Source organism: Haliotis asinina, chromosome 6 (genome assembly GCF_037392515.1).
Source record: "Haliotis asinina isolate JCU_RB_2024 chromosome 6, JCU_Hal_asi_v2, whole genome shotgun sequence".
In the NCBI taxonomy this organism is placed as follows: domain Eukaryota; kingdom Metazoa; phylum Mollusca; class Gastropoda; order Lepetellida; family Haliotidae; genus Haliotis; species Haliotis asinina.
The window spans coordinates 29,643,255-29,667,162 of NC_090285.1; the positions used below are offsets into that span (position 1 = coordinate 29,643,255).

Consider the following 23,908-nt stretch of genomic DNA (forward strand, 5'->3'; position numbering starts at 1 on the left):
CCGCCAGTTTTCACAGTGATTGCCCACTGTATATTTTCCCAGGGTCGTTTGCTCGATGTGGCTGTCGCTTCTATGCAGGCGATTAAAGATATATTACTCATTTCGCAAATGTGTAATGAAAAAAGGTGTAAAGAGTTGATTTCAGTGAAGATTTTAATGCTTTTAAACTTGCCCTTGATACACACATATGGTCATTCTATGGTATACATTTTACCCTGACAAATAGTGCCAGAAGGAATTCTGCATGGAGTAGAATGTTGCATGGTTGTTAGTGATAGTTTAGGCTGTTGGAGATAACGAAGTTTCACTGAATGTGTCAGACGTGTAAACGCAATATGTTTACTGTAAACATAAATGCCTGGATATTATCTGGTATATAAAATTGTATTTGAAAATCAGTTACCTCCGTTGTGTGGACTTTAATACAACCGCGTTTAAATTAATGCAAAGCCTTACAGGCCAGTCCTTCTACATTGTAGAAAGTTTGATCACAGGCCATGAACAACTTATTCAGTTATCATCAGTGACAGAGTTCGTGAGTGAAGATGGTTTGGCGCCGCTTTGATCCATACTTCAGCAAATATTGCATTTAATGGAGCCCGAGCCCTCGATGAATGTTTTAACCGCTTGGCTATCCCACCATCCCCGTTCCTTATTAGAGCCATTGCAAATGGTTCAATATTTGCACAAATGTTAGATCATAAAATCATTTTGGCAAAGTTTCCTACCAAACAGCAATAAAAATCTCCAATACCCTTACATGCAGCCACTATAAAAGCTGCTGCGCATGAAGAAAGACTCCTTGAAACACAAGCAATAAAACACGTCGGTCTAAAACAAAATATTGATACCAAGGCGAAACAGAAATCACTTGGAAGTTGAGCAGACAATGTAAAATGGTGGAAAACGCTTCGTTAGTAGCAATCCCCGTCACGTGCTATTGTACAGAGATTGTTGCAAGGCCTCTTGGTTAGTTCATCCAATCAGTTTGGACTTGTGGCCTCTATGTTTGCTCGTGCCGTTGATATGGTTTCATATGCGTCCTTCATCTAAGTTTCTTGCCTCCCCCTTACGACAGATAAAGAAGCTGCATCTCAATTCAAGCACTATTTGTCGAAAGACGGCCTTATTTCCTGTAGTTGCGGCTCATCTGTTGATATGGGGGAAGGCAACCATGAGACATAATGTGATATATTCCATGGAATTATATGAAATAGAGTCGGATGATTTCCCTTGTCAAGTGGGGTAGTTTTGAAAGCTTGGGGGTCTCTGCTTAAATGTGTACTAAGTGGGAACATGTGACTTTATCTTACCCCACACATAAATGTCGTTTTCTGATTGTCTGAGCCCTTTTCTGTTATTTTCAATGTGAGTATGGTAAGTGGGTCCATATGAGAGTGTTGGTATTAGGTCCATGTGAGAGTGTTTAGTATCACGTCCATGTGAGTGTGTGGTAAGTAGGTCCATGTGAGTGTGTGGTAAGTAGGTGAATGTGAGTGTTTGGTAAGTAGGTCCATGTGGGAGTGTTTGGTATCAGGTCCATGTGAGAGTGTGGTATTAGGTCCATGTGAGTGTATGGTATTAGGTCCATGTGGGAGTGTTTGGTACTAGGTCCATGTGAGAGTGTGGTAGGTAGGTCCATGTGAGAGTGTTTGGTATTAGGTCAGTGTGAGAGTGTTTGGTAAGTAGGTCCATATGAGAGTGTTTGGTATTAGGTCCATGTGAGAGTGTTTGGTATTAGGTCCATGTGAGAGTGTTTGGTATTAGGTCCATGTGAGAGTGTTTGGTATTAGGTCCATGTGAGAGTGTGGTAGTTAGGTCCATGTGAGAGTGTTTGGTACTAGGTCAGTGTGAGAGTGTTTGGTTTTAGGTCCATGTGAGAGTGTTTGGTATTAGGTCCATATGAGAGTGTTTGGTATTAGGTCCATGTGAGAGTGTTTAGTATCACGTCCATGTGAGTGTGTGGTAAGTAGGTCCATGTGAGAGTGTGGTAAGTAGGTGAATGTGAGTGTTTGGTAAGTAGGTCCATGTGGGAGTGTTTGGTATCAGGTCCATGTGAGAGTGTGGTATTAGGTCCATGTGAGTGTATGGTATTAGGTCCATGTGGGAGTGTTTGGTATTAGGTCCATGTGAGAGTGCTTGGTACTAGGCCAGTGTGAGAGTGTTTGGTATTAGGTCCATATGAGAGTGTTTGGTATTAGGTGAATGTGAGAGTGTTTAATACTAGGTCCATGTGGGAGTGTTTGGTATTAGGTCCATGTGAGAGTGTGGTAGGTAGGTCCATGTGAGAGTGTTTGGTACTAGGTCAGTGTGAGAATGTTTGGCATTAGGTCCATATGAGAGTGTTTGGTATTAGGTCCATATGAGAGTGTTTGGCATTAGGTCCATGTGAGAGTGTTTAGTATCACGTCCATGTGAGTGTGTGGTAAGTAGGTCCATGTGAGAGTGTGGTAAGTAGGTGAATGTGAGTGTTTGGTAAGTAGGTCCATGTGGGAGTGTTTGGTATCAGGTCCATGTGAGAGTGTGGTATTAGGTCCATGTGAGAGTGTTTGGTATTAGGTCAGTGTGAGAGTGTTTGGTATTAGGTCCATGTGAGAGTGTTTGGTATTAGGTCCATGTGAGAGTGTGGTAAGTAGGTTCATGTGGGAGTGTTTGGTATTAGGTCAGTGTGAGAGTGTTTGGTATTAGGTCCATGTGAGAGTGTTTAGTATCACGTCCATGTGAGTGTGTGGTAAGTAGGTCCATGTGAGTGTGTGGTAGGTAGGTCCATGTGAGTGTGTGGTAAGTAGGTTCATGTGGGAGTGTTTGGTATTAGGTCAGTGTGAGAGTGTTTGGTATTAGGTCCATGTGAGAGTGTTTAGTATCACGTCCATGTGAGTGTGTGGTAAGTAGGTCCATGTGAGTGTGTGGTAGGTAGGTCCATGTGAGAGTGTGGTAAGTAGGTGAAAGTGAGTGTTTGGTAAGTAGGTCTATGTGAGAGTGTTTGGTATCAGGTCCATGTGAGAGTGTGGTAAGTAGGCCCATGAGAGAGTGTGGTAGGTAGGTCCATGTGAAAGTGTTTGGTACTAGGTCAGTGTGAGTGTGTTTGGTATTAGGTCCATGTGAGAGTGTTTGGTATTAAGTCCATGTGAGATTGTTTGGTATTAGGTCCATGTGAGTGTGTGGTAAGTAGGTTCATGTGGGAGTGTTTGGTATTAGGTCAGTGTGAGAGTATTTGGTATTAGGTCCATGTCAGAGTGTTTGGTATTAGGTCCACGTGAGAATGTGGTAAGTAGGTCCATGTGAGAGTGTGGTATTAGGTTCATGTGAGTGTATGGTATTAGGTCCATGTGAGTGTATGGTATTAGGTCCATGTGGGAGTGTTTGGTATTAGGTCCATGTGAGAGTGTGGTAGGTAGGTCCATGTGAGAGTGTTTGGTATTAGTTCAGCGTGAGAGTGTTTGGTATTAGGTCCATATGAGAGTGTTTGGTATTAGGTCCATGTGAGAGTGTTTGGTATTAGGTCCATGTGAGAGTGTTTGGTATTAGGTCAGTGTGAGAGTGTTTGGTATTAGGTCCATGTGAGAGTGTTTGGTATTAGGTCCATGTGAGTGTGTGGTAAGTAGGTTCATGTGGGAGTGTTTGGTATTAGGTCCATGTGAGAGTGTGGTAGGTAGGTCCATGTGAGAGTGTTTGGTATTAGGTCAGCGTGAGAGTGTTTGGTATTAGGTCCATATGAGAGTGTTTGGTATTAAGTCCATGTGAGAGTGTTTTGTATTAGGTCCATGTGAGAGTGTTTGGTATTAGGTCAGTGTGAGAGTGTTTGGTATTAGGTCCATGTGAGAGTGTTTGGTATTAGGTCCATGTGAGTGTGTGGTAAGTAGGTTCATGTGGGAGTGTTTGGTATTAGGTCAGTGTGAGAGTGTTTGGTATTAGGTCCATGTGAGAGTGTTTAGTATCACGTCCATGTGAGTGTGTGGTAGGTAGGTGCATGTGAGTGTGTGGTAAGTAGGTTCATGTGGGAGTGTTTGGTATTAGGTCAGTGTGAGAGTGTTTGGTATTAGGTCCATGTGAGAGTGTTTAGTATCACGTCCATGTGAGTGTGTGGTAAGTAGGTCCATGTGAGTGTGTGGTAGGTAGGTCCATGTGAGTGTGTGGTAAGTAGGTCCATGTGAGTGTGTGGTAGGTAGGTCCATGTGAGAGTGTGGTAAGTAGGTGAATGTGAGTGTTTGGTAAGTAGGTCTATGTGAGAGTGTTTGGTATCAGGTCCATGTGAGAGTGTGGTAAGTAGGCCCATGAGAGAGTGTGGTAGGTAGGTCCATGTGAGAGTGTTTGGTATCAGGTCCATGTGAGAGTGTGGTAAGTAGGCCCATGAGAGAGTGTGGTATTAGGTCCATGTGAGAGTGTTTGGTATTAGGTCAGTGTGAGAGTGTTTGGTATTAGGTCCATGTGAGAGTGTTTGGTATTAGGTCCATGTGAGAGTGTGGTAAGTAGGTTCATGTGGGAGTGTTTGGTATTAGGTCAGTGTGAGAGTGTTTGGTATTAGGTCCATGTGAGAGTGTTTAGTATCACGTCCATGTGAGTGTGTGGTAAGTAGGTCCATGTGAGTGTGTGGTAGGTAGGTCCATGTGAGTGTGTGGTAAGTAGGTTCATGTGGGAGTGTTTGGTATTAGGTCAGTGTGAGAGTGTTTGGTATTAGGTCCATGTGAGAGTGTTTAGTATCACGTCCATGTGAGTGTGTGGTAAGTAGGTCCATGTGAGTGTGTGGTAGGTAGGTCCATGTGAGAGTGTGGTAAGTAGGTGAAAGTGAGTGTTTGGTAAGTAGGTCTATGTGAGAGTGTTTGGTATCAGGTCCATGTGAGAGTGTGGTAAGTAGGCCCATGAGAGAGTGTGGTAGGTAGGTCCATGTGAAAGTGTTTGGTACTAGGTCAGTGTGAGTGTGTTTGGTATTAGGTCCATGTGAGAGTGTTTGGTATTAAGTCCATGTGAGATTGTTTGGTATTAGGTCCATGTGAGTGTGTGGTAAGTAGGTTCATGTGGGAGTGTTTGGTATTAGGTCAGTGTGAGAGTATTTGGTATTAGGTCCATGTCAGAGTGTTTGGTATTAGGTCCACGTGAGAATGTGGTAAGTAGGTCCATGTGAGAGTGTGGTATTAGGTTCATGTGAGTGTATGGTATTAGGTCCATGTGAGTGTATGGTATTAGGTCCATGTGGGAGTGTTTGGTATTAGGTCCATGTGAGAGTGTGGTAGGTAGGTCCATGTGAGAGTGTTTGGTATTAGTTCAGCGTGAGAGTGTTTGGTATTAGGTCCATATGAGAGTGTTTGGTATTAGGTCCATGTGAGAGTGTTTGGTATTAGGTCCATGTGAGAGTGTTTGGTATTAGGTCAGTGTGAGAGTGTTTGGTATTAGGTCCATGTGAGAGTGTTTGGTATTAGGTCCATGTGAGTGTGTGGTAAGTAGGTTCATGTGGGAGTGTTTGGTATTAGGTCCATGTGAGAGTGTGGTAGGTAGGTCCATGTGAGAGTGTTTGGTATTAGGTCAGCGTGAGAGTGTTTGGTATTAGGTCCATATGAGAGTGTTTGGTATTAAGTCCATGTGAGAGTGTTTTGTATTAGGTCCATGTGAGAGTGTTTGGTATTAGGTCAGTGTGAGAGTGTTTGGTATTAGGTCCATGTGAGAGTGTTTGGTATTAGGTCCATGTGAGTGTGTGGTAAGTAGGTTCATGTGGGAGTGTTTGGTATTAGGTCAGTGTGAGAGTGTTTGGTATTAGGTCCATGTGAGAGTGTTTAGTATCACGTCCATGTGAGTGTGTGGTAGGTAGGTGCATGTGAGTGTGTGGTAAGTAGGTTCATGTGGGAGTGTTTGGTATTAGGTCAGTGTGAGAGTGTTTGGTATTAGGTCCATGTGAGAGTGTTTAGTATCACGTCCATGTGAGTGTGTGGTAAGTAGGTCCATGTGAGTGTGTGGTAGGTAGGTCCATGTGAGTGTGTGGTAAGTAGGTCCATGTGAGTGTGTGGTAGGTAGGTCCATGTGAGAGTGTGGTAAGTAGGTGAATGTGAGTGTTTGGTAAGTAGGTCTATGTGAGAGTGTTTGGTATCAGGTCCATGTGAGAGTGTGGTAAGTAGGCCCATGAGAGAGTGTGGTAGGTAGGTCCATGTGAGAGTGTTTGGTATTAGGTCAGTGTGAGAGTGTTTGGTGTTAGGTCCATGTCAGTGTGTTTGGTATTAGGTCCATGTGAGTGTGTGGTAAGTAGGTTCATGTGGGAGTGTTTGGTATTAGGTCCATGTGAGAGTGTGGTAGGTAGGTCCATGTGAGAGTGTTTGGTATTAGGTCAGCGTGAGAGTGTTTGGTATTAGGTCCATGTGAGTGTGTGGTGAGTAGGTTCATGTGGGAGTGTTTGGTATTAGGTCAGTGTGAGAGTGTTTGGTATTAGGTCCATGTGAGAGTGTTTAGTATCACGTCCATGTGAGTGTGTGGTAGGTAGGTGCATGTGAGTGTGTGGTAAGTAGGTTCATGTGGGAGTGTTTGGTATTAGGTCGGTGTGAGAGTGTTTGGTATTAGGTCCATGTGAGAGTGTTTAGTATCACGTCCATGTGAGTGTGTGGTAAGTAGGTCCATGTGAGTGTGTGGTAGGTAGGTCCATGTGAGTGTGTGGTAAGTAGGTCCATGTGAGTGTGTGGTAGGTAGGTCCATGTGAGAGTGTGGTAAGTAGGTGAATGTGAGTGTTTGGTAAGTAGGTCTATGTGAGAGTGTTTGGTATCAGGTCCATGTGAGAGTGTGGTAAGTAGGCCCATGAGAGAGTGTGGTAGGTAGGTCCATGTGAGAGTGTTTGGTGCTAGGTCAGTGTGAGTGTGTTTGGTATTAGGTCCATGTGAGAGTGTTTGGTATTAGGTCCATGTGAGAGTGTTTGGTATTAGGTCCATGTGAGAGTGTGGTAAGTAGGTCCATGTGAGATTGTTTGGTATTAGGTCCATGTGAGTGTGTGGTAAGTAGGTTCATGTGGGAGTGTTTGGTATTAGGTCAGTGTGAGAGTATTTAGTATTAGGTCCATGTCAGAGTGTTTGGTATTAGGTCCATGTGAGAGTGTGGTAGGTAGGTCCATGTGAGAGTGTGGTAAGTAGGTCCATGTGAGAGTGTTTGGTTTTAGGTCCATGTCAGAGTGTTTGGTATTAGGTCCATGTGAGAGTGTGGTAGGTAGGTCCATGTGAATGTGTGGTAAGTAGGTCCATGTGAGAGTGTGGTAAGTAGGTCCATGTGAGAGTGTTTGGTATTAGGTCCATGTGAGAGTGTGGTAAGTAGCTCCATGTCAGTGCGTGGTAAGTCTTATTGCTGTATTACTTGGTAAATGGGTCCATGTTTCTTTATGTTGCAACATTCCGTTTGTGGTACGTATGTCGATGTGTCTGAATGTAGATATATCAATGTGTGGTATATGACTCCATGTAGGTTTATGTCGCTATATTAAGTGTGGATTAAATAGGTCCACGTGAGCGCGTGGTAAGTAGATCCAAGTCTCCTTATGTTGCAACATGAAGTTGGTGGTAAATAGGTCTCTAAGCAGCTATATTGATGTGTGGTAGTCTGTAGGTCCATGTGTCTTCATGTTGCTACAATAAGTTACTGGCAAGTGTGTGCCTTTGCATGTTTGTATTTTTATGATGATGCGTTCAATGCAGGTCTATATGTACCGTCATAAAGCAGCGAGCGAAGTACTTGACGTAGTCAGTTCTCATCATTTCATAAGCATGGGATAAAACATTTTACATGTAAAATAAGACACACAAATGAAATATTGAGTAACCTTATCATCACTACATCAGTTAGGAGGGCGCAGTTGCCGTCCGCGCAAACACTGAACATGGAGTCACATCAATTTGATCGGCCCCTTCTTGGCCTCTAAGCCCACTTTCCCCCTAATCGCACCACCGATCACTCCATCCACCCCTCATACACTTTCCACCTAAACTCACCGAGACCATTCCATCCACCTCTCACCCTTTTTCCACCTAAGCTTTTCCCAGACCACTCTCACCCGCGTTCCACCTAAACTGACTTCAGACCACTAGATCCACCTCTCACTCACGTTCCATCTCAACTCACCCCAGGCCACTCCATCTACCTATCACGTACTGTCAAATAAACTCACTCCAGACTACTCTCTCACCCACTTTCCATCTAAATTCCATCCACACAATGCCACCCACCTCTCACCCACTTTCCACCTACGCTCATCCCAGACCACTCCACCCACCTCTCACCCATTTTCCAACTAAGCTCATCCCAGACCACTTCACCCACCTCTCACCCATTTTCCAACTAAGCTCATCCCAGACCACTTCACCCACCTCTCACCCACTTTCCACCTAAGCTCATCCCAGACCACTCCACCCACCTCTCACCCACTTTCCACTGACCTTATCCCAGACCACTTCACCCACCTCTCACCCACTTTCCACCTAAGCTCATCCCAGACCATTCCACTCACCTCTCACCCACTTTCCACTAAGCTCATCCCAGACCACTCCACCCACCTCTCACCCATTTTCCAACTAAGCTCATCCCAGACCACTTCACCCACCTCTCACCCATTTTCCACCTAAGCTCATCCCAGACCACTTCACCCACCTCTCACCCACTTTCCACCTAAGCTCATCCCAGACGACTCCACCCACCTCTCACCCACTTTCCACTAAGCTCATCCCAGACCACTCCACCCACCTCTCACCCACTTTCCACCTAAGCTCATCCCAGACCACTCCACTCACCTCTCAGTCACTTTCCACCTAAGCTCATCCCAGACCACTTCACCCACATCTCACCCACTTTCCACTAAGCTCATCCCAGACCACTTCACCCACCTCTCACCCACTTTCCACCTAAGCTCATCCCAGACCACTCCACCCACCTCTCAGTCACTTTCCACCTAAGCTCATCCCAGACCACTTCACCCACCTCTCACCCACTTTCCACCTAAGCTCATCCCAGACCACTTCACCCACCTCTCACCCACTTTCCACTAAGCTCATCCCAGACCACTCCACCCACCTCTCACCCACTTTCCACCTAAGCTCATCCCAGACCACTTCACCCACCTCTCACCCACTTTCCACCTAAGCTCATCCCAGACCACTCCACCCACCTCTCAGTCACTTTCCACCTTAGCTCATCCCAGACCACTCCACCCACCTCTCACCCACTTTCCACCTAAGCTCATCCCAGACCACTCCACCCACCTCTCAGTCACTTTCCACCTGAACACGATCTGATCCTGCTCATCCATCGCGCACTTTGGATCATTGCATCCACCTCTCACAGGCCACCCCAGCTCTCTTTGGGCCATGCTTTATCCACCACTGCTGTATCCGTCGCTCATTATCCCGAATGAATATCCCCTACATCCCAACAGAATTCTCACATACTCTGCAGATCCCAAGCCTTCTTTTCCCACACACCTTCCTACCTTTTCATTTACCCCACCGATTTACTGTCGTCGCCATTCGTCAACTTTCTTGCTTCATACCAAAGTGAAATACCCTCCGCGTCGGGTCTTGCCCTACCCTACCCCAATATCTGGCATCGCCTCTGCCCTATATGCGGCTACTGTTGACATCCTCTGTCCCTTTATTCGCTTGTGCTTGTCAGTACCCTGATCACAACGTAAGTGATCCACAGTAAATATTGACTGTGTCCCAGTGCTATTCTTCAGAGAGACCACATTCAGCTGGCCTACCTTCACGGCCATGAAGTTCTCGGCGCCTCGTTCACTGTTGTTGAGAAATTCATTTGGGTGGTGTTATATTGTCCATAGTTGTTTCTGGAGTCAGTGTTTAAAACAAGAGAAACTAGTTAGCTTTGCGTAATTTACTTGACCCAATGGAAGTAGACTGGGTTGTGCACTGAGTACGATGACATTGTTAAAGCCATTGCCGCTTAATTATAGTGTGTGAAATAAGGCCCGTTCTACCACCCGAGACGGACTCGGTTTCTGACAGACGGTCAAAATGTACAGCTAGCCAGCCCGACGTTCTCGTAAAATTTTCAGATGTTCCACACATCTGAGATCTGAGTACGAAGTATATTCACCATATCTTGGTGTCTGGAATGGTTAAATCCATTTTTGGCTGGTAACATTTGAAGTTGCTTTTTTGCCCTGATGACTGGCTGGGTGTTTTATTTTTCTTTCTTTCTTTTTTATTTTTAATTATTTCATTTTTTATTTATTTTATTTTGTTTGTTGTTGGGTTTTTTGTGTTGTTCATTGTATAAACATTATCAGTCATAACCGAAGGTTGGCGGGTCGAGAATAACGAATTCATATTTACCGCTAGGACCCTTCGACCGTTTCCGAGTTGGTGACGCGTTGAGTCCTCCTCTGTCTACACCTATAGGACTGTTACACACTTACAGTCATTACATGTGAATCACGTGTGTCACAGTCACTTGACTTGGGTTGAGCTTAACACCTTCGATAAAGCAGTTAGTCATCCGTGAAATTCAAATTCAGCTCTGCATGCCAAGGTCCCGTCAGTTGTAATTATCCAATATTTACACGAACAGACCCCTAGTGTATTGTGGGAAGGGAACTGTCTGTCAGAAAGTTTTATCGTCTGCTAGCGACATGGCAGACGTCAAATGTAACCAATCGGAACGACATTTACAAACATACGACAAAATTATCACTTCGGACGTTTCAGCTCAGTAACCTTCGTCTATTCTTTGACACGCTCAACTGATTCGATTCCAATAAGCAACATAATTCAATCCTCGATAAAGCAGATTGTCTGCCATTCTTATTTTCCACCTGTGGTTACAGAGATAACGAGTCTCGTGGGGCGGAGGGTAATTGTTGCGGTGAGTGTCAGCCGAGAGTAGCGATTAGCGGAGATAAATCGCAGGATAGCAGGGACAGCGGCGGGGGAGGATTGAGACAACAGCCAATTTACAGAATTTCCGCCCTCCCTGAAATACAACCTATTATGCTTTTACAAAGATCGAGCTTAATAAAAGACTGTAGCTCTTTGACCACCTTAAGAGAAATCATACACATACAATCATGTATGGGCAAATATATATTGTATTGTATTGTAGAACCAGAAAACAAGAGCATTACTTGTTGAGTAACAGAAAGCTATATTCACGCAAAACAAAAATGTACTAAACATGCAGTCAGCAATGTAATTCGATAAATGGGTTTCATGTCATTTCCAATGGCGAGAAAGCACATGACGATTTACAAGCAACTTGACGGCGGAACAATGCTCCGTTACCAACTATTTCCAGAAAAGGTATAATCCCAAAACTGACAGTCTCGAGATGACGTAATTAGGGAGGTGTTATAATTCACATTTGTGGCAGTCCCTTTCTGGCAGTGAGAATATCACACCTTTCAGTCCAGTGAGTTGGTCCCATTTCTGATGGTGCGATTTCCATGAGTCCCGTTTCTGGCAGTGTGATGTGCACACCGCTTCATTGATAGGTAATAAATGCCTACCTAGACTAATTGGCTAATTAAATAGATTAACTTAATCGATCAATGATACCTTACCGTGAGAGACAAGTATAACAATAATCCTGATATTTCATCGCTTGAATCACCTTAGTGCTCAGATTAAAGGTATATCACTGGTCACAGAGTTCAGTCCTTGAAAGAACCAAGACATCACATTGCTTATGTGTCACCGATATATTGACAAACAAGAATTTATGCCGGTCATATTTCCTTCTCTCAGTGTGGAAAACAAATGCGACTAAAATACGAAAACAAAATATTTCCTGTCTCCTAGTGTACAAAACAAAGTGTGTTCATAACCAAATACACCCTATCTTTTCCAAACATTTTTCAAAAGTTACCAAAGACTAACACACTGTGTTCTTAATCATCAGATGAGCAAAATCCCAATAAAAATAACTCATCGCCAGTGTAGAGACAACTGCCTACTTAGTATATAATTGTCGTCCGATATGTACAAAGAATGAACTGTTCAGTGGGCGTGGGGGTTGAGGTGGAGGAGGGGTAAGGAAGAAAGTCTACTATGATCATCCTAAATTTAACAATAATTCGGTGCAGTGCACACATGAAATGTCATTAGATGTAAGGAAAGGATGCCCCATCCTGTCATTCCACCACTGAGCCTTATCTGGTTCATACATTATGGGTTTGTTTGACAGGTCAGAATGATAACTATGAAAGAAAGGCATACAGCCACAGAGTAGTGCAGTATATAGAAGGTCGATATGGAAGTCATTGATGCAAAGGAACTATATTCATTGTAGTATTGTAACAAAGATTCAAACATATGTACATTACTAACAATACTGTATAACATACTACCTTGTGGAAAGGCATGCCCGTGCCCTCAAAAAGAGAGAAGCATACACTCTGCTATGGGTTTAATGAAACCGGCTTCCAACAGAAATAGACTATTACGACACCTATATTTTCATCACAAGTGAAAATCTGAAAGTCTGAATTGCGTTCCATCGTGCACTTAAAATTATAATGCATCTCGATAGTTTAGTTATAGATATGTACAAACTGTCGTAATGCCGGCTAATAAAGTTAAAAGCAGGAAACAAATGAAAGGTCATATATATTTCAATCGTGTGCCAGATTGATTCATCAAAAGAATGACACAGCAAAACATAGTCGTCGTCAATACGCGGCATGCACGTATATTAATATGTATATGTGTGAGCATATGCATGAATATCTAGTTCTGAAATACGAGTCCATTAACAGATACAAAAAATCCCATTGCAAGTACACATACAGACCTACTATTCAAATCATGCTTCAGTGCGAGTAGTTTTTAATATCAAGACATGTATCAAGATCACACGCAATTTAACTATGAGGCTTATTGCACTGCATCACCACAACTTTCCTTCCTCTTATCGTCCATCGAAATGACAATCTGAAGATCGCGTAATAAGGTATGATTATGAAACAATGACCCTTCTCAGGAATCCTCTACAGAATCCTGACATTGAATGATATAGTGCTAGGCAGAGTCTTACAAATAATCTAAGTCATCAGTCCAGTGGACATAACTGCTTCATGGTACGAAAGTATGTGATTTTAAAACTTTCGTTGTCAAAGAAAATGTCTATTTGCGAGCATACAAGTGACTTCAGGGCTTTTCAGCTTTTGGGTTTACGGAGAATGTGGACGATATCCATTGTACATGGAATCAACTATAAAATTTATTAGATGTTGGTTAAAATGTCTGACATGAAAAATTTGTAGAATCTTATTTTGTTCAGTTAAACAAAGACAAAAAGATATACTGCAAAAATCACTAAATCACTTATTAAATAATGAATGTTCTCAAATGTGCAACTTAAACGAGATCGAAGATGAATTTCATTTTTTTATGTGTTTACTTATCGTTAAGAAATAGATATATAAAGAAATATTATTGTGTACATCCTGAAAATCATATTATATCATTGCAGTCATTGTATCATTGATGAATAATTCCAGCAAAACACATTTTGAAAGGCTGTCCATATATATTCGCAAAGCTTTTATTCTCAGAAAGAATGTTTCGCACCCGCACATGATTAATTAATATACTACAGGCCTGGGATCTTTCAGTAGGAAATGAAGATTAATTGATTTATAAAGTCCCTATCTATAAAAGACATCTTATCTCTGAGCATGAGCAACATCAAAAAGATATCTTGGAAACTGATTGACTTTCTTCATGATGCCCGCATAAAACCACCAAACAGACTGCACTGGACCTCGAAGCGCATTAGCGAGGGTATGTGGGTTTCACGTAAATCCCTGCTTCATGGTTATGTGTTTCACCTTACACATGTTCCCACTTACCAACGGTGAAAACAGTCTGTTCAGTTCGTTGCACATGACAATATGCACTTTAAGAAAACACGACCAGATGAAATAAAACGTATCGCATTTACTCATGAGCCTCGCGAAACTGACATAATAACTTATAGTTGTTGTCCAGTACCTCGACTCCGTGACATCAGTGGTTTCTGCTATACTAAGATAGAGGCTGGTTTCCTTCCATCTGCAAATTTGGCATAGCGTATCTACACAGATAACGCATTGGACAGTTCTTGGTGTAATTTGAATTCTGTTCAATTCAATTTACTTTACGCACTTCCCCTCATGTTAACCCTTTGTTGCACATTTGTTTTTCAATACGGTTCAAAGTATGTAATGTGGTAAATATGTTTGGTCAGGTTAAGTGTAATTTGTTGACATTTCTGATGTTGTTTCTATTTATACGGAAGTTCCTATCTGGAGACCCACGAACTAGAGTCTAGTCCGCCATTTTGCCTGGACATACATATAGTCATATGCACATATAAGCCCGGTTCTGTTTCTTCGTTACCGCTGTCCTGGATACGACTGAAAATAGTTGCCGTGGTTCTGTATGATAACATTTTCCTGACACATCATTCTGACTCTTATCACTATCCGCCAAATGGCTGACCAGGGGTTATTGCGGGATGTAATATGCTTCATGTCGGCATGTCACAGGGCCCGTGTTCTGTGTCGAGTCTAGAGGACAAATGCTGCTTCATGGACAATATGAATATTCATAATATTATTAACAAATGTTCCAACATGTGTAGTGAGACTGGAGATGTGCGCCCTAGTGTGTAAGTCCTACAAGCGTGTGTCAATGTTTGAAGCAGCCTCGGAGTGCTGACAACTATAGAGGTGGAGTACTGCTCTTTGGTCCTTAGGGCAAATCTTTTTAAGAGATCATCCTCAGTGAGTGAAGAAGAAAGTCAACAGAGATATGCGCGGCAAGTGCCAGCGTGGACGTGTAAGCCGCTGCTAAACCACAAGGGAGATTGCTCCCAGCGTGCAGTCACAGCATTATGAAGGCCCGCTATACCCATTTCTTGTCTTCATCATGTACAGCATGGAGGATGTCACACAGTCTCACCCATTCCACCCAACAAACCGGCTCACCAGTCAATAATGTATGTGTGTCCCCACCCTTTACTCTCGACCCCCTTAAGTATTGACATGCTAGGAAATCCGGCCCAGCTGTCCCTTTTTGTGCTCATTAACGATAAGGAGTGCGGTGACGTCAGCACTGGGTAAATACACACGCACTCATCACATTCTCCTTGCTTTAGCTCTGATTTAATTTTCATTACAAATTATGTAAATGAACATTTAAATATCATTAAAAATTCATTTCCCATGTTATTCTACAACAAAGGCCTTGAGGTGACTGCATGACTGTTGTGCTGCCAAATCTGCCTGTCTAGCCACAAATGAATACTTTGTCTATCCCTTCGTAGAAAGCATTCTTGGATTCACGTTTAAAAGGAGGGAATGCGCATTTTCAAACACTATCTCAAATTTCAGTATACTCAAAAATGTAGTGATGTATGTAACACACATCAGAACAAGGAAATCTTGCCCTTGTCAAAACCCTAGCCAACCCCTTCATGTCACGTGACTAGCTAGTAGAAACTATACACGACACACATAGTGAGCACCATAGGAAGTATAGGTGAAATAGGTACTAACTATTACGAGTAGTCGCCGGCATATATAGTACATAGATATACATGGATTGATACCAAACATGGACTAAAGAAACGTCAAGCATAAAAACCGGATAACATGCAAATATTCGTGATTCTCGAGATCAGTGTCAAAATAACATGTTGAACAAAGAGATTGGCATTAAAGTATGTTTTATTTCACACTAGCTCTCTCTGTAGTGTGTAGCGCTAGAACAGACGGAACATGTTTATTCTAGTACTTTGATCGGCGTGGATACAGGGTTACATTGTCAACAAAACACTGCTTCTAATCTCTATGTTATTGTGTCAATTCATACACAAACCTTCGCATTTTAAGCTTATCCATTCATAACAGTGTCGAAATGACGGACTTCGCTCGGTGGATTTAATATCAATTTACATCTTTTCTACACAGCTGAAATGAATGCCGTGGGAAAAACATATGTTATATAATATACTGACATTATTCTTGATTGACCATGGCAACATTATACTCCAGAGAGAGTTGCCATATATTAACAATGTCGATGTACACACAGAAGACATCATGTGAGTAGGTATCTATGGCTTCCTAGATAATATATCTTGCCAATAACGTAAGCGGGACTTTGCTGTCTTGCAATTTTAAATGTTTCAAGTGGTTCATACCACAAAGTATGACTTTAACGGTATGCTGCTTGATCTTATCTAAAATAACAACATATCCTGTTGCAGATTCATCACAGACAGTGTTCATTTTCTTACATTTTCCCAATTTCTCCATGCTCTCAAACGCGGGGCTAATAGATACTGGAATAAACGGTAGTGAAATTTAAACATAGGACGCATACACGGTAGGTTGTTTGGAGGAGGCACATTCGCGCACATTAGAGTAGATTGTTTGGAGTTGACGGTAAATTTACATGGTAGGCTGTGTAGAGTAGACACTGAGCATATTCCCATATGGTCACACGCAGGGTAGGTTGTGTGTAGTAGACGGTAAACGGACTCACACACTGGACACCATTTAGTGTAGGTTGAGTGGAGCAGACAGTAAGGATATTTACATATGGAAACACGCGGGCTAAGGTTGCGTTTAGGCTGGTGAGGAGACTCATACATAGACACATATAGGGTAAGGGAGTGTGGAGGTAGGTGAGATGACACACATATGAACACACTTAGGGCAAGGGTGTGCAAAGCAAGGTGAGGAGACTCACATAATAACACACATAGGGTGAGTTTGTGTGGAGATAGGTGATGAAACTCACATAAGAACACATATAGGGTAAGGATGAGTGGAGGTAGGTGAGAAGACAGATTAGGAAGTGTTTGAACAGGACAGATTTCAATCGGCACCATACAGCTGCAGCATAACAAACAGACGTCCAGCGGGATACACAATCAGCATCATAAGCTCCTTCATAACAAACAGACGTCCAGCGGGATATACAGTCAGCATTATACAGTTCCAGCATAACAAACAGACGTCCAGCGGGATATACCGTCAATATCAGACAGCTCAATCATAACAAACAGACGTCCAGCGGGAAATACCGTCAATATCAGACAGCTCAACCATAACAAACAGACGTCCAGCGGGATATACCGTCAGCATCCTGCAGCAGCATAACAGAAGTCAAGCGGGCTACACAATCAGTATCACACAGCTGCAGTATAACAAGCAGACGTCCAGCGGGATATACAGTCAGCATCATACACATGCAGCATAACAAACAGACGTCCAGCGGGATACACACTCAGCTGCATAAAGCTGCAGCATATCAAACAGACTTTGAAACAGAAAGAGCTGATTTGAAGTTGTTGTCATTGGTGATCTGAGAGATTTTGTAAGATTGTTCCAGCGATGTGAGTTGCGGAGGAGAAAGCTCTGTTCCTTGTGCGTGTTTGGCTGATGGGGTGGACAGGAGGAATCAGTCCACATAACGAAGAGATTGGCACTGCTTGTGAGATACAGGCGTCACTGTCATAGAACCACTTGTGAGTAAGAAGAACAACTTTGCGTTCAATGCTCTCCATGAGTACCTAGTGGAGGGTGTACAAGGGTGGAGTGTGGTCAGAGCGACGGGGGTGTAATGAGGGGTGATGTAGCCTAATGGATCCTTGGTCTGAAGTTCTTGATAGTAGAAATTCTGGACTATTTAAGCAAACTTTTGGAAACAGAGCTTGGCTATTTCTCTTTTGAGAAGATGTCATACTTTTCGACTTTGAGGGAAAAGGGTTTTGACATTTGATTGACGCGAGAATCCGTGGTCATGCTACTCTGAAATGCAACACCTAGAGTTATGGTACAGACAGATGATGTAATGTCACAGTCATTAACTTGGTTGATAGTACTTCTGATCTTAGAGTCACACATTTTGTTTTACTGTCTCAGGTAATCAAGGATCATCCATGGCAGAAAGGAAGGTTCACACATTTGAGGGGGTCAAGCACATACTTGATTCTCGTGTGTAATGACGCCTATTCTAAAATATAATCGGCACAGAAGGGAATAAAGCGAGAAATTATTTCAACCTTAACAAACAACGATTGACATTGTTGCCAATAAGACACATTGAAATTCAGGAGTAAGTGAAAACGAATTAGCATACGACAGTAACAAACTGTAATGTGGCTAGAGGAGAAATTAAGCTTTTGTCTGTGCATACAATACCGCCTTCTTTACAACTTTCGTATACAATGGACCTGATACAAAGCTTCGTCGGGGCATTTGGATGAATTGTTGAGAACTGACAGTAAACGACTTGGTTTGTTTCGTCAAGTCACATAGACCTGTATACAACTGTAGGATGCGAGTCTGACTATTTGGCTCTGTTTGATTATAAATACAGTCAGAAATATGACGACATGGCACTGTAAGACTAAATATATCCATACATGCTACATGAACATTCGTCTTTTTGTATGCTTCTGTGGGGCATGAGCCTGCCTAGAGCATAATAGTAGATCAGATTCTGACTAAATACCACTGTAGAAAATAAATAATTACTACTGAGGTCCAGCGTTCGAAATAATCGCCGGCCCGGAGGCCCAACGCCGGTTGTTAATGTGTTGGGCCGGCAGTTTCAAATATCTGCAGGGCCTAATGGACTTTAAAAAATTAGCTTTCAATATTTTTTCAACTAGAATCTTACCTATACTTTTTATACCATGATTCATCAATGGCAGCATCAATTTTTACTAATATACATAACTTTTCTCAGCGCCATAGTCTTCGCTAATTGATTTTGTAGATACAGTGTGAACTGTGTAAAGTGTAGTGTATTTTGTCTTTATTGGTTTGACTCTAAGAAATTGGGCCTGCAGATTTCTTTCAAGGCCTATAGATTTCAAAGCCAGCAGGCTGCAAAAGGCTCTGATGGACACCTGGCAAATTAAAGTATTGCAAACACTGCTGAGGTCTGACTTTACGGTACGCTAGGACATGCGCCTGACTTTACGGCACTGTAGGACATGTGTCTGACTTTACATCACAGTGAGACATTCCTGACTAAATACTAATGTAGCAGATATCAGTATATATTTAGCAATGTACACATGTAAAATAAGTATTGAACTGTGTGTGTCAGTATGTCAGTGGGTTAGTATATTTATATTTATTTCTGATAATTAAGTCTGCAAACAACAGTAGGGTTTGTGTATATGGAATATAAAATTTTATCACTCTAGCGCCTTTCACAGAAATTGTGAAATTCTTGAAACGTCGTCAAGATAGTTACGTTTGCGTATCAGTTGATGCACTGGTTACTCTCGCCTAATGATGAGATTGTTTAATGGCACTATAGTTCACAGCACAGCAGTACATCATTGTAAATGGCGGTTAGCAGGCTGAGTAATTAACCCCTGCGATGATAGCACGTGTTGTTGCGCCTTGGGTGCCAAACTGAGATGATATCTCAAAAGATATTGTGAAATTTATTGTTGCTGAACTAAAGAGGAAATGTACTGCTTGTGGTTGTTTTAAGACTGTAGCCTAATAAAATGCCAATCTATTTAAATTGGAGATACCAGTATGAGGGGGTCCACATGAAAGAACCATTACTTAGCGTCTGTAAAGTCAGCATTTAGTTGAAAGACAATAATGAAGAAATAAAAGTACACCAGTTAGGAAAAACAAATAAAAACAGTTTGTTTTGTCTCAGCTTTTCTGTAGGGATATTAACAGTAGTTAAGGAAGCTTTCCAAATTCATCATCTACTTGCATGTTATTGTTTTTCCCATACAGGTTTCATGGCCATGAAAAAATCACGTTTGGAATCGTCCATTGTCGACGCCTAACACTGTGCCACAGAAATAATTTTGAAACTTATATATTTAATTATTTATTATATATTTTTAATTTAAAGAATATATATAGAGACTGTGAAAGTTATAGGCTATTTATGAAATTGTTCGAAGTCGTTTAATATATCTAAACGTTACCAGGGCTGTGTTGTCCTAAAACACTGGAGCAGAGGCAGACCTTACTGTACTGGAAAGATCCACATTTTGCCATAGGCCCTATCCTTTCCCGCATGGCAGCATCTTCAAATTAATTGTCCCCCAAGCATTCAGCAATTATAATAACACTCCAGGCAGGCCCCCGCTGTGCTGGACACGCGCGCACCGCCATGTAGGACTTGTTGCGAGCGAGGCGGAAAAAAGAAATTGCAAACGAGGCTGATTATCCTGGCACTCGACAGACAGAGCCAAATATACTTGTCGTGATCAATGATTAAACACTGGACATCATACTGATCACTTGGACTGATTACTGAACAGGCATTTGTTTTAAACTTTAAAAATACTTTAACCTCTTATGTTGAACCATTTACCAAAATGTTGCATCTGCAAATTACAGGTTATCATACAGTGATTAATTAGAATGTTATTAACACCATCAACAGCCACACAAATAACGAAGGAAAGTCGCCTTCATTTCAGTTTCATATCAATATCTAAGTTCTACATAAGAGACGCGCAATTGCGCACAATAACTAAATCTGTACAATTTATGGAATTTCTGGATTTATACAAATATTGGGGACATTTTATTGTTCAATAAAACTAGTTTGAGTATCAATGGATGCATTTCATGTCACTTGAGGCGTGATAGTGTCTACCCGCTGGCGGTATAATGTATAAATCATATTGTCCGAGCAACAATTGAATATCATAAATTTCAGAGCTCAAGTGGGCCAGATAATAAACATTATTTCACACATTTGTTACTTTATTTATTCTATGTCAAACTAAACGCATTTATTGCCAATCCAATAAAGTGCAACTCCGGTTTATCTAAGAAACAAGTTCCACGCCACATGCTTAATCGGAAATTGATTTGTGGGTGAAACATTAGACATAATATCAACAAGTAAATCGGACTTAACTCGGTAATATGTCGTATGTTTCTCTCCAAGTTCTTGGCAAAATGCAACAGAATATACTGCATTTGAATTTTGACAGACAATGTTTATCAACCTATGAGTTTAGTCTGCAGGAATGTTTCCCATCTGTGGACTTCCGGTGAAAACGAAAATTACATATGGATATGTTATTTGTAGGAACGAAGAATAGCGTCTGTTTCACATACTAAAGATACTGTCACGTTTTTGTATATGTTCAGACAGAACCAACAGTTACACTGTCCACTACGGTTCTAAGAATTGCCTGTGACGAAAGGCGACAACATGACGACTGATTTGTATTTTCGGAAGAAAGGACAAGACAACTGTACATACTAATAACACCCGTAATGAGAAAAAGTGTAAAATTACAGAATTTATGTCCAAGGCGACAACTCGATTGCTTGGAGGCGAGATCCTCAGTCGCGTTTTGATGACGAAATGTAATCAATTAAAATGAACACGATCAGAGGGTATTGCATATTTTGCAATGTGACCGTTCATGGTTAGATAAAAACTACCGTGTGTGTAAGTTCGAGGCTGGCGCATGTATATCCTTAATATCGTGCAGTGTAAGTTTCCACAAGTACGTGGTAAGAGACAGCGAGAGGTATTAATATATATGTAGGACCTACCATCTGGGAACACTGTCCTCATCTTCAGGTAACTTGTGGACAGTCTGATGATGGACGCCTTGTCCAGCTGGCTAGTGATGGCGGACGGGAGCGGCAACATCTTGGCCAACTCGTAAAATTCCGCATTCTCCTTCTCGCGCCGAGTGCGTGCTGCATTCTTGGATTTTTCCTTCATCGCTTCAACCCTGATAATACGTGGAACATGATATTAAATATACATTGTAGAAAAGGACATTAAAACAATACAATATAAAACATAAATATCCTCAAACAAGTTGACCTTATACTAACCACTGATGGAACGTAAATTTGGTTGTAATCGTCATTTTACAGCTAACTTATCTTCCTTTCATTGTGTTGTACTTCCATTTCGACTTTCTCAATATATTTCGTTACGAAATGAGAAGCTGAGTTTACCTTTAACACATTAAGGAAAACAACGCCAATCGTCAACAGCTTTGCTGTGAATGTATATTTCAAACAGAAATTACAGTCTTCATAGTCATGATAACAAGAAACAGGGGTAATACAAAGAACAACTAATGGCGCATTTATTTATTTATTTATTTATTTATTTATTTATTTATTTATTTATTTATTTATTTATTTATTTATTTATTTATTTGTAGAATGTATTACAAATAGAAAATTTTATTATATGTGTAAAAATATTTCTGATTGGGGCATTTTCACTAAATTGTCACACTAAATTACATTTTCTTAGGTATGAAGTATATTCTAGAATAAAATTTGATTGATATGGAGCACATAATTCCCGGTGTGGCGCTAATGTTCAGAGTAACACAGAAGTGCAGTGACAGTATAATTTGTTCCATGTCTTCGGAGTCGTGAATCTTTCTGTAATTAAAATTTATTCTTACTGATAACATTTTTCGCAATCTTCATAACATTCTTGGTCAAAATTATCTTACGAAAATTCAGCTAAAAATTCGCAAGTTTGCGATAAACACTGGTTAGCTCGTGTTCCACTTGGAATATATCTCTCAAACACTTTCTTTCGCAAACGGGAGACCTGTCATATTTAAATTACACTTTTTCAGTATTCTTTCATAATCTACCCACAATTCCCTACCACAGTCATACTCTCTTCCAATCATTCCAAAAGCACACCCTTAAAAATCTCAGTTATTCTCGTTGTATGGAAACACATTCTGTCAGCAAGCTGGTAGATGGAATTGTGTAGAGCATCTAATTACTTTCAATCCAGGGAACAATAGCTTTGAGGTAGGTGCAGCGTTTGACTTGCACTTTTTATGTGTATTTACCCAGATTGCCGTTCAGGGATACACGAGTGTACGGTTGCATTTGGTAGACTGTGGCATAGTTAGACTAGTGAAATGCGAGTTCATCAATGGTTCATCAATGCGTAAGGATCACATTTTAATGTTACACTGGAAAGCAAATAGTCTCGTCAGTAATCCGCCAGATGAAATCCAAAGTGACGATAGACTACGCTGATTAATGTTTGATTCACTGACAAAGAACTGCTAGTGTTCTTGCAGTTTTCCTTTTATAGATACGAATAGATTATGTGACTTGTTAATAAGTTCGTAAAGCACATGCAAACGCATGTTTGTATACATGTCATACTACGTGTGTGAGAACAGAAGCTCACACAATAAATGTGTGTTCGGATATCATTGATGATTATTATCAGGTTGTCAACTGGTGACGTTAGGGACACATGTAGCCGGCCATCGAAGAGTACTGCAAGGAGCACATTTTGGCGAACTCTGTTAAAGTACAAATGATGAAAAAACTGCCCAGCCTCAAACTGAAATACCCTCTGTTTTCAAATACACCATTACTTAAGGACATCAATGAAACTATTTGAAGGGAATCTGTTGTGTAATTTTCATAATATTCAGAATATATTTCACCCTTTCTGTGAATTGACACTTTGTAATATCATATGCACACGTGTATGTATGCATTGCAAATATATTGTCGTTTCAATATAATATAATATAATATAATATAATATAATATAATATAATATAATATAATATAATATAATATAATATAATATAATATAATTCTGCATTGCGCAATATTGACTTGAGTTCAACTATAGACTTGAGGACATTTATATTTAGATTTATATGGAGAGGTTTTGTGTGTGTTGATGGAACTTGTTCGTGTCTCTCCTGCGCTCCTCCACTGCCCCCAGTCCCCACCCCCGCCCCGTCTCCCATTGCTCTTCCTACATACTCAATCTCCGTATGTAAACATCTCTTGTCCCAAACTCACACAAATTGGCCTGTGTAAAACACATTTTGCGGTAGGGCTTCAAAGCTCACCATTAACCTGTAACGATGCCGTGTATACCGAGGCCAGTACACTGTTACGGACGCCATCGTT

The 23,908-nt window shown here is 41.4% G+C and overlaps 1 protein-coding gene across 1 annotated transcript in view; it reads right to left on the reverse strand.

The window, feature by feature from the left end:
* The window catches only part of LOC137287156 (single-minded homolog 2-like), a 45,156-nt gene that overhangs the window by 19,693 nt on the left and 1,555 nt on the right, over window positions 1-23,908 (reverse strand). The window contains exon 2 of the mRNA XM_067819319.1: window positions 21,527-21,711. Coding sequence (XP_067675420.1) covers window positions 21,527-21,701 — 175 coding nt within the window. The 5' untranslated portion in view covers window positions 21,702-21,711. The remainder of the gene's footprint in view (window positions 1-21,526; window positions 21,712-23,908) is intronic.